Here is an 18,236-nt window from a genome sequence, read left to right as displayed (position 1 = left end):
TATAATAGTACCAACAGTTTATATTACTAAAAATCTAAGAGTATTTACAAAATAAAAAAATAAAAAATTTTCTCAAGATGAGAATTAGCTTGACTTGATTTATTACACTTTTTGAATTTATATTATTGATATTATATATTATAGATACATAGTTATTATAACATGACAACTAAATTTTCATGAAAATAAAATTACCCATCAAGCAATTTAAATTTTATTATGCTAATTTAAATTCAATTAACTTAATTTTTTCATGTATGACATAATACCATAAACTATCTACATTACTAAAATATGAAAACCTAATATTAGCTTCCATATTTTGGCAATTAAAATAATAAATTTTTATTATTACATTAGTTCGAAAAAAATTTTAAAAATATGTAATCACGTACCGGTGAATTTTCCCTTTATAAAAGCATGAAGAATAGGTATGTTACTAATGTAGTGTGTAGACTAAGAAATTTATTTTCTTGTCATTGTTCCATTGAGGTTCACACAAATTAAGAAAATAACATGAATCAATCAAAACATAATTATTTTCTAAAATAATTTTATTTAAAAATATAAAGAAAAAAGTAAATAAAATTACTCATAAACTTAATAGGATTGTTTTTTAGCAATCTCAATATTCCTCCATCCATATACACACTAGTATTTCAGAACGTGCATTGTGCTTAATTATTCATCATAGTATTTGAGAATATTGCAAGCGATTAGTGGTCATGATTACTCGATATTAAATTTATAATATTTTTTATTATTTTTATTATTCAATTTCAAAAGTTAGTTATGTGCATGATAAGTTGTTGAGAAAATATAGATAGACTCTATAAATTTTATTTAATTACTTACTTTAATACTACACACACACACACACATATATATATATATATATATATATATATATATATATTGAGAATTAATACTACACATTTATAAATGCTAAAAAAAATTAATATAAAATATTTTAAAAAATAATAAATATAGGAAACTGTATAACCTTTTATAAATAGGAAGTTATATAGTGTTTAAAATAAAAAATTACATAGTCCATGATATATGTAAATTATATAAAATTAATATAATCAATCAAAATTAAATTTTAAATGGAAAATTAATAATAACCGATCAAAATTAAATTTTATTTTTTAAACTAATTAAGTTAAATTGAAATCATTAAAAATATTTTGGTCAATCTATAAATTTAAAAGGGTTATTTCAGATTATAGATAGATAAATATAGATTACATTATATCTCATTATAATCATCAAGCTAACCTAAATCATTGGTAAATTGATCTAATGATCTCTTACATGGTTGAAAAATAAGTTTAATTGTTCAATACAAAAGGCCAAAAATGGGTCAGGACGCGATGCAGGCCCATGTCCATCAATAAGACCCAAACGAAGCCCATTCTCTCTCTCTCTCTCTCTCTCTCTCTCTCCCTCCCACATTTTGCTTAGTAGAAAACAGAAACCGTTGAGGGGAAAATATTACTCCTGTTCTTCTTCTTCTTCTTTCCTCGCATTCACAAGCAGAGCTCCTTCTCTCGATTGTCTAAAAGCGTCGTTCCAGCTCCTATCCAGGTCTGAGTTTCACTTCTAATGCATCTGTATATTCTTACAAGCTTATATGCGTTATTGACTTATTTGTGTATTTGTATTTATCTTATATTAGGTTTTTTCTTTTTTATAATTCCACATTTGATCCGGGTTATGTAGAACTGAAATTCAAAATTGTGCATTTATTCTCTAGCTGATTATTGATGTTTTTGCTAACTGTCATTAGAAATAGATTTTGTGAATTTTGCTAAATTTGGTAGTTAAGACATGTCTAATAGTAGGAGGAATTGGAATTCTGAGTTTTAGATTGATCTAAAATGAGTAACGCACACATTAGCTATTGGAATTCGGATGCATCATTGGACTAAATTTTAACTGGTTTTCATTCTTAAATCTTATTCAGGAGAAAGAAACAATTTTTAATATAGGAGAGATTTGTAAGTGGTTATATTCACTGGAGCAAATGCTTCCTCAAAAGATTGAGTCAGGTCATGAGGACACAGTCCATGAAGTTGCAATGGATTACTATGGTAAGCGCGTTGCAACCGCATTGTCAGACAACTCAATAAATATAATTGGGGTTGGCAATAATACCTCTCTGCCTCTTGCTAAACTGAGTGGTCATCAAGGTCCTGTTTGGCAAGTAGCTTGGGCTCACCCAAAGTTTGGGGCTTTGCTTGCTTCATGTTCTTATGATGGACGTGTCATAATATGGAAGGAGGGCAATCAGAATGAATGGACTCAAGCTCATGTTTTTGATGATCATAAATCATCGGTTAACTCTATTTCTTGGGCACCTCACGAGGTTGGTCTTTGTTTGGCGTGTGGATCTTCAGATGGAAGTATATCAGTTTTTACTGCACGAGCAGACGGTGGTTGGGACACAGCCAGGATTGATCAAGCTCACCCAGTTGGTGTGACTTCTGTGTCATGGGCGCCATCAACTACACCTGGTGCTCTTGTTGGTTCCAGTTTGCTGGACCCTGTTCAGAAGCTTTGCTCTGGTGGTTGTGACAATACCGTGAAAGTGTGGAAGCTCTGCAATGGGATTTGGAAGTTAGATTGTTTTCCAGCTCTTCAAATGCATACTGATTTGGTGAGGGACGTAGCATGGGCACCCAACTTGGGGCTTCCAAAATCAACTATTGCTAGTGCCTCTCAGGATGGGAAGGTTATAATATGGACTGCGGCAAAGGAAGGGGAAAAATGGGAGGGCAAGGTCTTACATGATTTCAAGGCTCCTGTTTGGAGAGTCTCTTGGTCACTCACCGGAAACATATTGGCTGTTGCTGATGGGGTTAACAATGTTACATTGTGGAAAGAAGCTGTAGATGGGGAATGGCAACAGGTGACAACGGTTGATACCTAGAGCTCAAGTACTTTTTTTTTTTTTTTTTGGTTTAATTCCTGGTCGTGTTTAGTTGCATCGCATTCACATATGATGATAAGCTATTTTTGCCTGATGTTATTCCGATATTGGAGTATTTATGTTGGATATTCTGGACTGCAGCTTCTATCATAAAGCCTTAGTTTTCCAGATCATATCCATTTTTGTTCTATGAATGCATACATCAGCTGCTGTTGGTTGTTTATAATTTTGTCTCGCAAGATTTCTTCTTGTAATAATTTCTTCAATAATTTTGTAAATTCCGTTTGTGATGAGCAAAGTTCTGCGTTTGGCTTTATCGAGTATCCTCCTTTGTCTAGTTTTAAATGATCTATATAGATGTGATACTTGATGTTTCTTTATGTTAGCAGTATAAGCAGGGAAGCTAGAAGAATTAGAGTGGTTAAGTTTTCTTTTCTCTAGGAAAATGGTAATTAATGTTTGTTAGATTTACCAACTGCCTATGCCAGTAGATTGTGTTTTATTAATCTATCAATTCTTCAATTGAAATGGGAGACATGGATCTATGGCTGACTACAGAAACAATAGAAGGGGCTTCACCATAGTTGAGTTGGTTCTTTGAGGCGATGTAATGTTTATGCAATCGTGTTTCCTTGTAAGCTGTTTTTTTTTTTCGTCAAGGAAATTCTGAAGGGAAGATTGAACTCTACGTTCCTTTGAATGATATTTAGTACTTTTTGGTGGCACATTTTGAAATCTTATTGACTAACTATATTGTAACGTAGGCGTTCAACCATTGGATTATTGGTTGAGCTCTTCATTTTGATATTTTTCACTTCGTGATTGTAACTGAAGGATGCGGTGCCGGTAGTTAATGTATTATTTAGTGAAACTACTACCTTCATTTTGATATTTCACTTCATGATTGCAACACTGAAAACTCTTAATTCCCCTGTTTTCACTCCCCTATATAGCCTTTCGGGCCTTGGGCAACAGAGTTTTTAATGTATTACTTAGTGAAACTACTACCTTTATTACTAGAATAAGAGCTACTAAAAATTGTTTTTTTAATACAATTTGATCAACATGGGATGATAGGATGACGCGATAAAATTTCATAGCCAAAACTACAAAATGTGATTGGTTATTTTATTAGTTGTTTATGAAAGTGTAAATTGGATTTGCCAATAAACGAATGGTTCAATCCTTAATTTTGATTTGTTTCAAAGTTTTATTTAAGTTTGGGCTGGGCTGAAAATCAATAATTTTGAGCCCAAACTCAATTGGTTTCAGTTTGGACTAGGGAAAAATTACTTCAAATATGCCCCTCGCTTTCGATAAAAGTATATATAAATATTATATTCAGTTTGCATCTTTCATTATAACGGCTCTACTCGTTGTGGATTCAATAAGCTCATGCTTCCTTGTAGCCCAATTCAATCAGTCCTAACCGTTAGATACTTAAATTGAAATTTCACTTGTAAAAAAAGAATAATTTAAGGAAGACAACCTAGAGGTCTAGATGTCATCTACCCCTATCAAAACCTTCCATATAAACTTATGTACTTACCTGTACTATTGGAATCATAACATAGTGGTGTAAGAAAATGTGAATATTTGAATATATAAAACTTAATTAAGAAGATCATAATTGTAAACAAAGCAATATGGGAATTCATAACTTGGAGGGAGGGCCCTCCTCTTGTCCTTGTCTACCTTAGTCCTTAAACAATTGAGTTCTATTTTTGTGCATATTGGAACATATAATGATAATAAATTCCTGAAGTGGGTATCAATGATTTTGATGCTACAACTCTCTAAATTCCAAGGAAAATAATGGGCCCTAAGTTTAGAATTTTGAGATATTTATTATTACTCTTAACTTATTAATTTTAAGTTAAGTTTAAGGCTTTCAAAGGAAATAATATGAGTGCTCACTCAACGGCCAAACCATAGTCATACATGACAATACACCAAGAAGGAGGATCACGTGCGGTCCACGTGATAACTTAGCACGTGCTACCATGTTAGTCTTGGACATGAATACGTGACCGTCGAGCACAAACGCACGTGTGGAGAAGCATCAAAGGAAAGTCTCAATTGGTTCAAGCCACGTGGAATTTGACCCACCTCCTCAATTGATAATTGGTTGGCTTTTGTAAATGAGCCTAAGACTAAAGAAGGAACTCACATGATTGCTGACAATACCACCTCCCTTTGTCACGTGCTCTTCTGGCCCCACTAACCGTTTTAAATTAAAAGTCTTCATATCATATGTTTATTTAATTAAATAAATAAATAAATATCAGGGATTAGTTGAGAAGAGAGTCATCATTTTTTATTTAATTTTTTTCACTTGTTGTAAAAAAATTGAAGCAATAATTAGGTAAGCATAATAAAAACTGACATTAAAATCTACAGGTAATAAAAAACTGTAAACAAACCTTATCCATTTTACCAATGTCAATTAACATTAGCATAGGGATTAGTGTTTAATGACTCGGACCCAGCTGACTCAGTCTGTAACTATTGAAAGAAATGTTTAATCCGACACTATGGCATTTGGATAGAGCAACTTCAACATTTTAAAGATTTCTTACAACTAAATATATAGTTAATTCAGCATTTCATTTCAAGATAAACCTATGGTTTCAATTTCCTAATTGTGATACAACTTATATTTATGCAGATTTATTTATAAACTCAATTTTTATAAATGGAGAAAATTTTTATTGAGAACGTTTTTTCTCCATGAAACTGACGTGAGGCGATCATGATTAAATTTTGTCCGATGGACTAAAAACATTTATAACACGGACTAGAAAATATATATACAAGAAAAAAGAAATATAAAATTTATATCGCGATTATAACAAGTTTGAAATTAAAACTTTATCCTTATTTTTATGGATGTTGCTGTTTAATGTTTGTGATTGTGAAGCAGTCCTAGAAAAAGCGGTTAGAAGTTAAAATGAAGACATAATATTAGCTTGGATAAGCATTAAAGGGTTTAACTTTAACCTAATTGATTAGAGGAAATAAAAAGAGAAAATTATCTCTTAAGAGGCCACGTGGATGAAATCATGACCGTCAGTTTGATTAAGTTGAGCTGTAACCATCGTGCTTAAACGTGGGTAGGGAATAAAATAGCAGGTAATGATAAGCCAAATTGTAGTAGAAAGAGAAATTAAGTTTTTTAAAAATTAATTAATTAATTAATTAATAATCCGGTGCTAAGAAAATAATGTACGTAGAAGAGAAGAGCACAATTCCCAAGAGAAAAAAATTATTTGGAGCAGAGGAATCTGGCTGTAAACTTGGACATTAATGGAGGAATCACAGCGACAAAATCTGCCACGGATCGGTTCTTTAGGGGTTGAATTTCGTAAAACAACATTTAATTTTTCTATTTAAATCTTAATTTAAGCTGTTTAATTATTTGTTAGGGTTGCAGCAATTTAATTATTTGTTAATGCATGATAATTAACCTTTATTGAGGTGACTTTTCTCTAGATAGAAAATTTTGAAGGTGCAAGTTGTGAGAATTCATAAGGATAATTTTTTTTTTAGTGCATTGATTTAGTATCAACGATGATTAGAAAAAGGAGATGAATTAGGGCTTGAGATTTGAAGAGAGAAGTGTAATTAAGTGCGTGTTTATGTGGCCTGGCTGTCGCCCTTTTAACTGACGGCTTCGCTGTTAATACTAATTACACTTCATTAACTTAATCACAACTAAACCCTCTGTATTTTTTGTTTTTTGAAAATTTGTTTTCCCGCTAATAAAATAACATGCACTACTCACCGTTTTGTCTGCGAGAGTAGATATAATTTGAATTGGCGTTACTGATGAATTTAACTGGCAATAGCCATTAAGGTAAAAAAGTTTGAGGTTTTACAGCTCAATTATAGTTACCGTCTAAGTCACCTGCAGTAATAAATATATAAAGTGAATCCAAATTAGCATAGCCTAAGCCCACTGTTTAGCAAATAGCAGCAATTAATTGTTGATTAATTATTATTAATCTGCTTTTTAACTTTTGTATTAAGCTTTGTTTAAAGTAACAATATTTTGAAGCTAACAATTTCAAAGGTTACCAATTGCCAACTCATTATTTCACAAAAACAAATGAAAACAAAGAAAAATCCAAAACATAAAAGCAAAAAACAAGAAAATAAAGATTAAAGAGAGGGATTTACTTTTTTTTGCAAAAATAAATATAAGTATTTTAACTTCCCTATAACAGAAAAATCATCTTAGTTTATTGAACTTTACAGAACTTGCAACTTACTTCCCTATTATTTTATTCATATTCCTCTGCCATGCAAAAAGATGCTCCTGTTTTCCTTTATTTACACTTTGGCTCCTCCTTTACTCCTCAAAACCCACCCAGTAGTCCACCACCTCCATCATCTTCACTCTTACTCTCAGACAGAGAGTCTCTTTCTAATAACTTAAAACTCACATTTCCTCTCTCTAAATTCACATTTCTCTTTCTCTTCCCTAATTTCACAACAGCGCCATATACATACACACTGCAATGGAGGCACCCGACTTTTTCATCGGTGGCTACTTCTGCGGAGGAGCAGCGACTGAGTTTTTGCCAGAGAAGAGAATTTCCGATCAGAAACCGGGGGAGCATTTCGCAGTTGATGACCTCCTTGATTTGCCCAACGATGACGATGCAATAATGACGGACGGTTTCTTCGATAATATCACTAAAAATTGCACTGCTACTACCGATTCTTCTACGTTTACTTCTAATGACAGCTGTAATTCTTCCGTTTCCGGCAACCACGTCGGTTACCAGAACTTTGCCGATTCTCACTTCTCCAGCGAGCTCTGCGTTCCGGTAAATAAACTAATTTAATTGATAATTTATTAATCATGAAAAAGTATTTTTAAAATTATAAATATACTTTATACTATAAATTACTACACGTCAATTCTCTTTTTTGTTTCATTAAAATGAAATTATTACTTCTAATACAGTCTTCTCCAATCAAATTTTCAAAAATTTTAATCATTATTTACACAGCAATTAAGCTTCTTAATTTAATTTTCTAATTAAGTTTGGATTTTTTTTTTTTATTGTTATTACAGTATGATGACTTGGCCGAGCTTGAATGGCTCTCAAATTTTGTGGAAGACTCCTTCTCAACACAACAAAACCTGCAACCTAACCTCCATATTCTATCTGGATCCAAACCACACACACCCGAATCCTCATCATCCGAATCCCACCCGGAACCATTGGCCCGTAATCCTAACAACCCAATGTTTCAGCCTGAAACTCCATTACCCGGTAAAGCCCGTTCCAAGCGGTCTCGGGCGGCTCCGTGTGATTGGTCCACGCGTCTTCTCCATCTTTCAACTACCACCAAAGCACCCTCTAAAAAACATGGAAATGTTAATTCGAATCCGGAAACTGATACTCTGGTTAGGAAATGTCTCCATTGTGCGGCGGAGAAGACACCTCAATGGCGGACTGGGCCCATGGGCCCAAAGACTCTGTGTAATGCTTGTGGAGTGCGGTATAAGTCGGGTCGGTTGGTACCCGAATACCGGCCTGCAGCAAGTCCAACTTTTGTGTCCGCGAAACATTCAAATTCGCATAGGAAAGTTTTGGAGCTTCGGAGGCAAAAGGAATTGCAAAGAGCACAACATGAACAGTTTCTTCATCAAAGTTCAATTTTTGGCGTATCCAATGGTGGAGATGATTTCTTGATTCATCATCACGGTGGGCCCAATTTTAGGCAAATGATTTAGTTGGTCCCTCACTAGGATTGTTTTGGTAATTTTTGTATCATCAGAATTTGAATTTGTAGTTTTTCCTTTTCTTCACTTAAAAGAAAAAAAAAAAAGAATTAAATGAAAAAAAGAAAAGAAAAGAAAAGAAATGAGAGGGAAAAGGGGGAAGCCATTCATGATAGACTTTATAATGGAACTCTTATTTATTTTTATTTTTTGGCCAAAACAGGCAAAATATTAGAACTGATTTTAATTTAATTAGAGATTTATGCAATTTTTATTTTAAAAAAAGGAAAATAAGAAATATCTAGTAACAATTTTCTTGATCAGTCAAATGGTTCAACACTTTAATGAAACCTTAGGCCCACAGAAAGTATGGTGTGTCCATACTTAAAAATACATTTGCACATGAAAAGTTAGTTGGCAAAATTTCATGGTCCTTCATAGCCAATTTTTAGTTGTTCTTTTTTTTTATTTATTTAATTTCCTTGATTCAAAGTCAAGTTACACAATTTGACTGCCCAGATTTAGTGATACTTAGCTTTCTCAAATTTTGCAGAATTTTCAAATTTCTTTATAGCTACTTTCTGGCAACTATATATATAAAAAATGATTCTAATATCAACTGTATATAATTCTCCTTTCAATATATATATATATATATATATATATAAAGGGTTGTTTCCAAAAAATATTTTCTCTCGAAGAAAATTGTACAGAGCCCTTGACATTATTTAAAAAAAAAAAAGAGAGAGAAAGAAAGAAAGAAAACGTCACAGACAATGAGACAACGTTGTTTCATTGTTTGTTATTTTAATTTTTCTTTATTGCTTTATTTGTAACTTTTAGATTAAGAATAGTAAAATGATGATATTAATTAGGGCTAAGCAAGGCTCTTCTTTTTAAATTCCTTCCTTGCTCCTCGTTATTTCTTTATTTCATTTTTTTAATAAGCAAAATTACTTTGGCATGGATTTCAGTGAAGAATAATGAAATGGGGATTATACACCAGCTAAACATCGTCTTCTGCACGTACCGTTTAAGGTGAAAAATAAATAAATGAAATCAAGGTAATGATAAGATCGAGAAAGAGAAAATAATTTAAGTCTAAAAGCAAATTTAGCTGCTTAGCTTGCAAAATGGTGCAAGATCATGAGGTACTGGAACTGATATTTTTTTTTTTTTTTTAAAAAAAACACTACTCCATAATAATACTTAATAAAATTAAAATTAGGTGTTGAATTGAGGAGGATATGAAAGTGTCCACTTGATCCTAGACATTTGCTCTTCCTTAGGGTCCCACAATATTGTATATGGGTCAATCTCTAATATTCTTCCTTCCTAGGTTGTGATTAATTATGAAAGTGGTCATTGGTCAAGTTTTTTTAAAGTTCTATTGGTTGATTTATTTCAATTAAACTAGCATGTTACTTATATTTTGATAGGAGGACATATTCATTACGAGGTTCAATAAGCTAAATAACACGAATGACTACATAACGGGACATTTAATTCACCAAATTGATAAATCTCTTGTAATTAAAAGGATTTGAACTTGAAGCTTCTCACCCCTTATACTAGTGAAACAGACCAATCAAACTATATTTGATTGGTTGAAATATTTCTTTTTTATTGAATATCTGAATTTGCATGGAATATATATAGATATTTTGGCAAAAAGAGAGCTCCCATTGGGAGATTAGGTCATGATATTCATTAATTTGGAAATAATTATATTTGCAGCCCCACAAAAGCCGCGAAAATACTAAGGTTTATGTATAAAATTACAGTACATTTAAAGTACAGAGTATATACATACACATATGTGTAAGGCGGTTATGAATAATATTTCTCTTGTAAGTCTTATTGATACAGAGTACTCCTATTTGTAATACATTGTAGAGAGAATTTAGGTGTTACAGATATAATACAATACAAACTATATTTATCTCTATTAACAGAATACAGCTAGAATAGTTATCCAATACCCTCCCTCAATCGATGTGTGGTTGAACACAGAGATTGCTTCGCAAAAACTGAAAACGTTGTGCTGTCAATCCTTTCGTGAATAAGTCTGCTGTCTGTTCTTTTGACGGAATATGTCTAACACTTAGCTGGCCTGCACTTACTTTTTCTCTAACAAAATGAATATCTAATTCAATATGCTTAGTTCTAGCATGTTGAACTGGATTGGCTGCCATGTATGTTGAACTTATGTTGTCACAAAAAACTTCAGGTCTGTCCTTCAAGGTAACATTTAATTCATGTAACAAATACCGAATCCATGTCAATTCTGCTACACAACTCGCAACTGCTCGATATTCAGCCTCCGCACTTGATCGAGAAACTGTTGCTTGCTTCTTAGAGGACCATGAAATCAAGTTGCTGCCAAAATAAACACAAAATCCAGTTGTGGATCGACGGGTATCATGACATCCTGCCCAATCCGCTTCTGAATAAGCTGTTAAACATGGTTCGCCTCCTTTATACAATTGTAACCCATAGTTTGATGTTCCTCGAAGATAACGAAGGATTCGTTTTACAGTGTGTAAATGCTTTTCACGTGGTGAATGCATATATTGACATACCTGATTTACTGCAAAGATGATATCAGGTCTTGTGAATGTCAAGTACTGCAGCGCACCCACTATGCTGCGATATAGTTGAGGATCCGAACAAAGTGGGCTTTCAACTGAAGAAGTAAGCACATCATTAATTGCCACTGGTGTTGAGAGAGGTTTCGCTGTCTCCATGCCTGACTTCTTTAATAAATCCAAGATGTATTTCGTTTGATGCATAAATAGACCAGATGAGTTTTTCGTAACTGCAATCCCCAAGAAATAATGCAATGTTCCAAGGTCTGTCATTGCAAATTCATCCTTCAACGAAGCCAAAATCTGTTCTAACAATTAACCAGATGAAGCAGTTAGAATAATGTCATCAACGTACAGAAGCAATACTGCCATATCCTCTCCCTTTCGCAAAACAAACATAGAATTATCAGCACGACTACATTGAAAACCCAATAGTTGAAGATAAGAAGTAAAGCGTTCAAACCACGCTCTCGGTGCCTGTTTTAAGCCATAAAGTGCTTTTCGAAGCTTACAGACATAATCTGGAAATTCTGGATGAACAAACCCACGTGGTTGTTGCATATAAACATCTTCCTTTAACACTCCATGCAAAAATGCATTTTTGACATCTAATTGATGTATCGGCCAGTCCCTCGAAGTTGCCAAAGAGAGCACAGTTCGAATAGTTGTTGATTTAACAACTGGACTGAAAGTTTCATCATAATCTTGTCCAGCCTTCTGCGCAAAACCTTGAGCCACCAAACGTGCTTTGTATCGCTCTAAACTTCCATCAGATCGAAGCTTGACACGATAAACCCACTTTGACCCAATGATATTACCACTTTGCAGCTTTGGAACAAGTATCCAGGTCTGGTTATTTAACAAGGCATTATACTCCTCTGACATTGCCTTCTTCCATTGTGGATCTTTATTTGCTTGTGTGAAACAAGTTGGCTCAACAAACTGTGTACTCTGAACAGCAGTCATAGAAAATATATTCTTTGGTTTGCGTATACCTGCCTTTGATCGTGTCGTCATTGGATGTTGATTAATTTGTTCAGTCGGCCTTTCTTCAACAGTTGCTAGCGGCATTGAATTGGAGGGATTTTCTGCACTTTCTTGCCGATCAGAAGAAGACACTTGTTGCGTGCTGAAATCTGTATCCTGCAGTAACAGAGGTGATGCTGGTTGTGATAACAGAACTGGTGCTGATTTTGCTTTTCTTTGCAATGAAGTTACAGCAGATGGAAAACTTGGTAACGGCAGTCGAAATGGAGTAGTGGCAGAAGATTGATGTTGTTCCATTGCAGCAACAAGCTTTTGATAGGGAAATTCATTCTCATTGAACGTGACATGCCTGGAAACAATGACTTTCTTCGAAACTGGATCATAGCACCTGTAACCCTTATAATTCAAGGGAATTCCCAAGAAAACACAATGAATTGAACGAGGAGCCAATTTATGAGCTGCAGTGGCAGAAACGTTAGGAAAACAAGAGCAGCCAAAAACTTTAACATGAGCATATATAGGAGGTTTAGCAAATAATTTCTCATGCGGAGAGACATAAGCCATAGTACTTGAAGGCAAAATATTATACAAATAAACTGCCATGTGCAATGCTTCAACCCAAAACTGCAGTGGTAAACATGCTTGACTCAACAATGTGCGAACCATAGTAATAAGTGTACGATGCAACCTTTCTACTGCCCCGTTTTGTTGAGGGGTATAAGGACATGAGTATTGAAGTTTTATACCATTTTCCCTTGCAAAATCCTGAAGTAAAGAACTTGTATAGTCACCTCCACCGTCACACTGCAAAACCTTAATCATACAATGAAATTGAGTTTTGATAAACATTGCAAATTCAACAAAAATTTGATAAACATCACTCTTGCGTTTCATTGGAAAAAGCCATACATAACGAGAAAAATCGTCCATAAACGCCACATAGTATTTAAAGCCACTAAAAGACAAGACAGGAGACGTCCAGACATCGGAATGAATTAATGTAAAAGCAGCAGAAGCTCGTACATGAAAATCAGAAAATGGCAGCCTAGTATGCTTACCCAATTGACAAGCATTACAACTTATTTTATTAAAACTAGAAGAATGAAAAATTTTGGACAAAATAGACGAGCTATAATGACCCAAACGACGATGCCATAATACTGGAGAATCTTGAAACGCAACATGACTTGACGAACCAGAAGACGAAGACAACGAAGGAGGAAACTCATAAAGATCACCAGGACTACTGCAGCTGAGAAGAGGATTCCGCGTCCGCAGATCCTTCACACAAAAGCCAAAAGGATCAAATTCAACAGTACAATTATTATCACGAGTAAACTTTTTAATAGAAACAAGATTACGAGCAACTGAAGGAACAACCAGAACATTTTTAAGACGAAAATTAGAGGAAGGAGTAGACAACATATAATTACCAACATGAGTAATTGGAAGTGAGGACCCATTACCAAACTTAACAGAATCATGACCTTGATAGGATTGAACATTATTAAGAATACCTGGATTGCCAGTCATATGAGAAGTAGCCCCAGTATCGGGTAACCATGGAGTTGGCACAGATTCTTGAAGATTGAAAGCTGCATATGATTGATTATAACCAGATGGACATGACTGAGACTGACGCAGAAAGAAGGGACAATCACGGGCTGAATGAGAAAATTCAGAACAGATTTGACACTGAACAGATTGATTTACTTGTTGAGGTATAGTGTGTGAAACTGGCGGTCTTGCTCCAAGAATTCCAGTGTTATAATTTGCTGTATAGTAAGGATTGGAAAATGATTGCTGTGGATAGGATTGTCCTCTTCTGCCTCTACCTCGCCTGCCACGTCCACGATTGTAAGAATCATAAGAATTCTGGTTTTGATTGTATCCTCGACCACCTCTTCCACGACTTGAATTGTTATTATTTGTAGGTGACCGATCGACAGCAACAAGAGCAGTTTGAGAAATAGACGTTGCTGTAGACGAGGCCTGCCTTTTTGTTCGATTCTTTATCCTGAGCTCTTACAAATATAAAGCAGTCCGAGTTTCAACAAAATTCGAAAGAGGTGTTTTGCTGGTGAGGCTTATAACCACATTCTCATATTCAGTTGGTAATCCTTCAAGAACCTGCATGACCAGATCATCTTCTCCAATTTGATACCCAATAGTACAGAGAGAATCATAAATACTTTTGAGTTTTTGCAAATACTCATCAATCGAAAGAGTGTCCTTAGTAACACTGTAGAATTCTGCCTTTAATTGAAGGAGCTTGGCATGTGCCTGATCTTTAAACAGAGTTTCAATAGAATCCCAGGCTTGCTTCGCTGTAAGTGTGACATTAGGTTTAATAAGACTTCTCAAAATTTCAGAATTAACCGTAGCTTGGATCCATGAGAGGACAAGAGAATCAACTTGCTTCCATGACACAAACTCTGGATTACGTATTGAAACACCATCCACAGTAATTTTCTCAGCAGAAGATTGTTCAGAACCATCAATATGACTATAGACATTGTACCCTTGAAGCACGGGTACCATAAGTGATCTCCACACCAGATAGTTTGTGAAAGACAGGGTTTCACTAACATAATTTCTGATATTTGAAACAGAAAAGGAAGGATGAGTCATAAAAGGAATAGCAGAAGAAGACGACACACCAGTATTCTGAGTAATGGAAGGAGGTGTTGAGGGAGGAGTGACCATTATGATAGAAAGACACAGAAATTTAGCCAGAAAAACGCAAAGAAAAGATGGAAGACAGAAAAAAAAAAAAAAAAAAAGAATTTGGAACCCTAAGGCTCTGATACCATGTAAGGCGGTTATGAATAATATTTTTCTTGTAAGTCTTATTGATACAGAGTACTCCTATTTATAATACATTGTAGAGAGAATTTAGGTGTTACAGATATAATACAATACAAACTATATTTATCTCTATTAACAGAATACAGCTAGAATAGTTATCCAATAATATGAATATAAATTATCAGTATGTGATTACATGCATGCATGCATAGACGACATGTGACTTTATAGAAGAGTAAACATGCATGTGAGGAAGCACATGCAGTACATGACGTGCATGACTGTTTCTTTGCAGCTGTTTTGGATAATATCTCCAAATTCCACAATGGCTTTGTTGCCCATTGTCTAGGGATCTTTCCATGTTATTTGCTTAGACGGTGATAGCCCTATTGTCGCCTGCCAACACCCACCACCACCCACCTATTTCTTTTTAACTCTTTGCCTTTTATTGCTTCTTTTTTGTCTTTTCTTTCCCTCTATTTTACATATATATCTCCATAAGTAGATCGAAGATAATATTCAGATAAAATTTATCTTTTATAATCATTTACTCCCATAGTTTGGTAATTTGGAAATTTTGAATTTGATTTTTCTAATTTTGTTATATTATATTGTATATGGTAATTATAAATTTGAAGTTGTTACTGAATTAAAAAGTAGTATGTTAGAGGAAATATTGGGACATTAGGAATAGGGAAATGAGTAATGTTATCATCTCGCACGTTATGGGCTGTGGATGGGTCATTGTCGGTAGGTAATATTGCACAGTTAGTGATTGCTTGGCTCCATGGAAATGGTGGGTAGTGGTCTTCTTTCAACTGTGATTTGGCTCCAACCAACCAATCTGGGAAATGTAAAGGTGATTGCCTTTCAATCCAAAAATACTCTCATATTACATTTACTGTGATATCATTTAAAAAAAAAAAAATGAAAATTGTGGATTTGAGAATGTGACGAGTACTTGAAATTAGCTAGGGTAAATGTGACATAGATTGCTGTAATCTTAACAAGTGATGTAAGTGCCTAACTGTAGACATCGTGTATGGGTTTTCTTCCTTTGCCTTTTCTTCTTCTGCTTAATTTGTTCAATAGCAGAAAATCCAAAACCCACTTTCCAAATTGCTAAAGAAAGGCATCTCCAAGACCGACATTGTAAAAAGATTTACTAATTTATGAAATAGAGTAGAGAATACATATATAAGGCTAAATTATGAAATGTTAGAAAATAAGGACCCCACATGAGTGGCAAAAATGAATATATTAATATTACAATACAAGAGTAGCTAGCCACATGAATATATATATACACAATAGTAGGTAATGGGCAAAGATTAATTGGTCTCTCTTCATCTTCATCTTCATGTACAGGGCCAAAAAGGCTCTCTTTCCAAAACAAGTAGTTCATAGCCACACACACTCTTCTATAACCTTCATCTGTGTGACAAACTTTCCTTCACCTCACGTGGCCATGAAGATTTTATTTGCTCTATCTCCATTTTTAATTCAGGTTGTGTTTTTAACTTTTAGTCTATATGGGTAGGGTGAGGTATCCATGATCAAAAGGCCATGATCAAAAGAGTGCAAATTGTAATATACATGATATCTAATGGTAAAAAAAAAAAAAAAAAAACGATTGTGTTTATAACTCTATGTAAAATAATTTGTTGATTAAACAATTTAAAAATACACAATTTATACACGGATCATCAACAGGACACAGAAAAATTCTTCATAAAACAAAAATAAATTTAAAAATATAATAATAAGGTTAAGTTAGTAATGGGACGTGATTTTGAAATTCAAATATTGTAGAAAATAATAATAATAATACTTAATAAAATTGACTTGCTTTAACGCACATGGGCACCCTCAATTATGCCATTTGGATATCCTATTAGTGTCCAGTTCATCACAGATTGTTACCAACGATAGACTGCTTTTGCATCTCTCTATCTACGGCTAACAAGTAGGCATGGCCATATTGCGGTTCCGGGAACCGGAACCGTCGGTTCGAACCGGCCCGGAACCGCAACCGGAACCGGTGAGAACCGGAACCGGGACGAACCGGAACCGAAACCGGAAAATTCCGGTTCGGTTCCGGTTCCAGCAAATGTGGAACCAGAACCGGCGGTTCCATAGAACCGGTCGGAACCGGAATGGAACCGCCGGTTCTCCGGCCGGTTAGAACCGCCGGTTCGAACCGGCGGTTCTAGCCGTTGTAACTGTCAGATTTTTGTTTTTTTTTTTTTTTTTTTTTTTTTTAAATTTGTTGTTAAATGTCTTAATTACCCCTCCCAACTGTCATAAACGGCTACATAACGGCTAGTTTGAAGGGTATTTTTGGAAAAATGAATTTTTGGATTTATTATAAATACCTCATTTTATTTACAAATTCATTACAAAAAAATCTCAACTCTCTCTACTTACTCTCTCTACAATATACTACACTCTCTACTTACTCTCTCTACAATATACTACACTCTACTCTATATTATTCATTTATTTTTCTCTACTCAACATTTATCTCTTATTAAGGTAATTATTCTCTCTAATTTTTTTTATTCAATTTTCCAAATTATATTTTATTATCATATAATGGCAAGTGGAGGAAACTCAAATTCGGGTAAGGGCAAGGGAAAAATTGGAGAATCATCTATCCCTACAAACGACATCTATGATATGATTCCCGACCAATTTAATTTTGAGGGTTTTCCAAATGAAAATTTGGATATTCCAACTCAAGAATCCGAATTTAATGAGCAATTTCAAGAAGATGAAGAGCAAGAGCAAGAGCAACGAGCAAAAATTGTTACAAGAGCAAGACAAAGTTCCGACATATTCTCCATTTATGTTCAAATAATTTTTTTTTTAGTTGGTCTTGATATTTTAAAATTTTTTAACAGTATTTTTAAATTTTTTATGTTAATATAATTTTTTTTTTTTAAACCGGTATTAAAAATTTAAAATTTCAAATTATGCGATTCGCCGGAAAACCAATCGGAACCGTCGGTTTTGTAATCGGATCGGAACCGGAACCGGAACCGGAACCGGACGGTTCCAAACCGGAACCGGAACCGGCCAATTTCGGTTCGGTTCCGGTTCCAGCTTTTCTGGAACCGGAACCGCCGGTTCCGGAACCGTGGCCATGCCTACTAACAAGTAATAACATCTCCAATTCAAC

General features: G+C 34.3%; 2 protein-coding genes across 2 annotated transcripts; both read left to right on the top strand.

Moving 5' to 3' along the window:
• The first annotated feature begins 1,451 nt into the window (after positions 1-1,451).
• On the top strand, positions 1,452-3,161 carry LOC105631556 (protein transport protein SEC13 homolog B). The gene is made up of 2 exons (XM_012213711.4): positions 1,452-1,590; positions 1,970-3,161. The coding sequence occupies exon 2, from the start codon at positions 2,030-2,032 to the stop codon at positions 2,933-2,935; it is 906 nt and encodes a 301-aa protein (XP_012069101.1). The 5' UTR covers positions 1,452-1,590; positions 1,970-2,029; the 3' UTR covers positions 2,936-3,161.
• Positions 3,162-7,211: 4,050 nt separating this feature from the next.
• LOC105631557 (GATA transcription factor 9) lies at positions 7,212-8,924 on the top strand. Its single transcript, XM_012213712.4, has 2 exons — positions 7,212-7,767; positions 8,019-8,924. The coding sequence occupies exons 1-2, from the start codon at positions 7,456-7,458 to the stop codon at positions 8,682-8,684; spliced, it is 978 nt and encodes a 325-aa protein (XP_012069102.1). The 5' UTR covers positions 7,212-7,455; the 3' UTR covers positions 8,685-8,924.
• The last annotated feature ends 9,312 nt before the right edge of the window (positions 8,925-18,236 follow it).

The sequence above is a fragment of the Jatropha curcas genome, chromosome 1, assembly GCF_041381405.1.
Source record: "Jatropha curcas cultivar XTBG-Jc1 chromosome 1, XTBG_Jcur_1.0, whole genome shotgun sequence".
Lineage (NCBI taxonomy): Eukaryota > Viridiplantae > Streptophyta > Magnoliopsida > Malpighiales > Euphorbiaceae > Jatropha > Jatropha curcas.
This window is presented reverse-complemented; position numbering and strand designations above follow the sequence as displayed.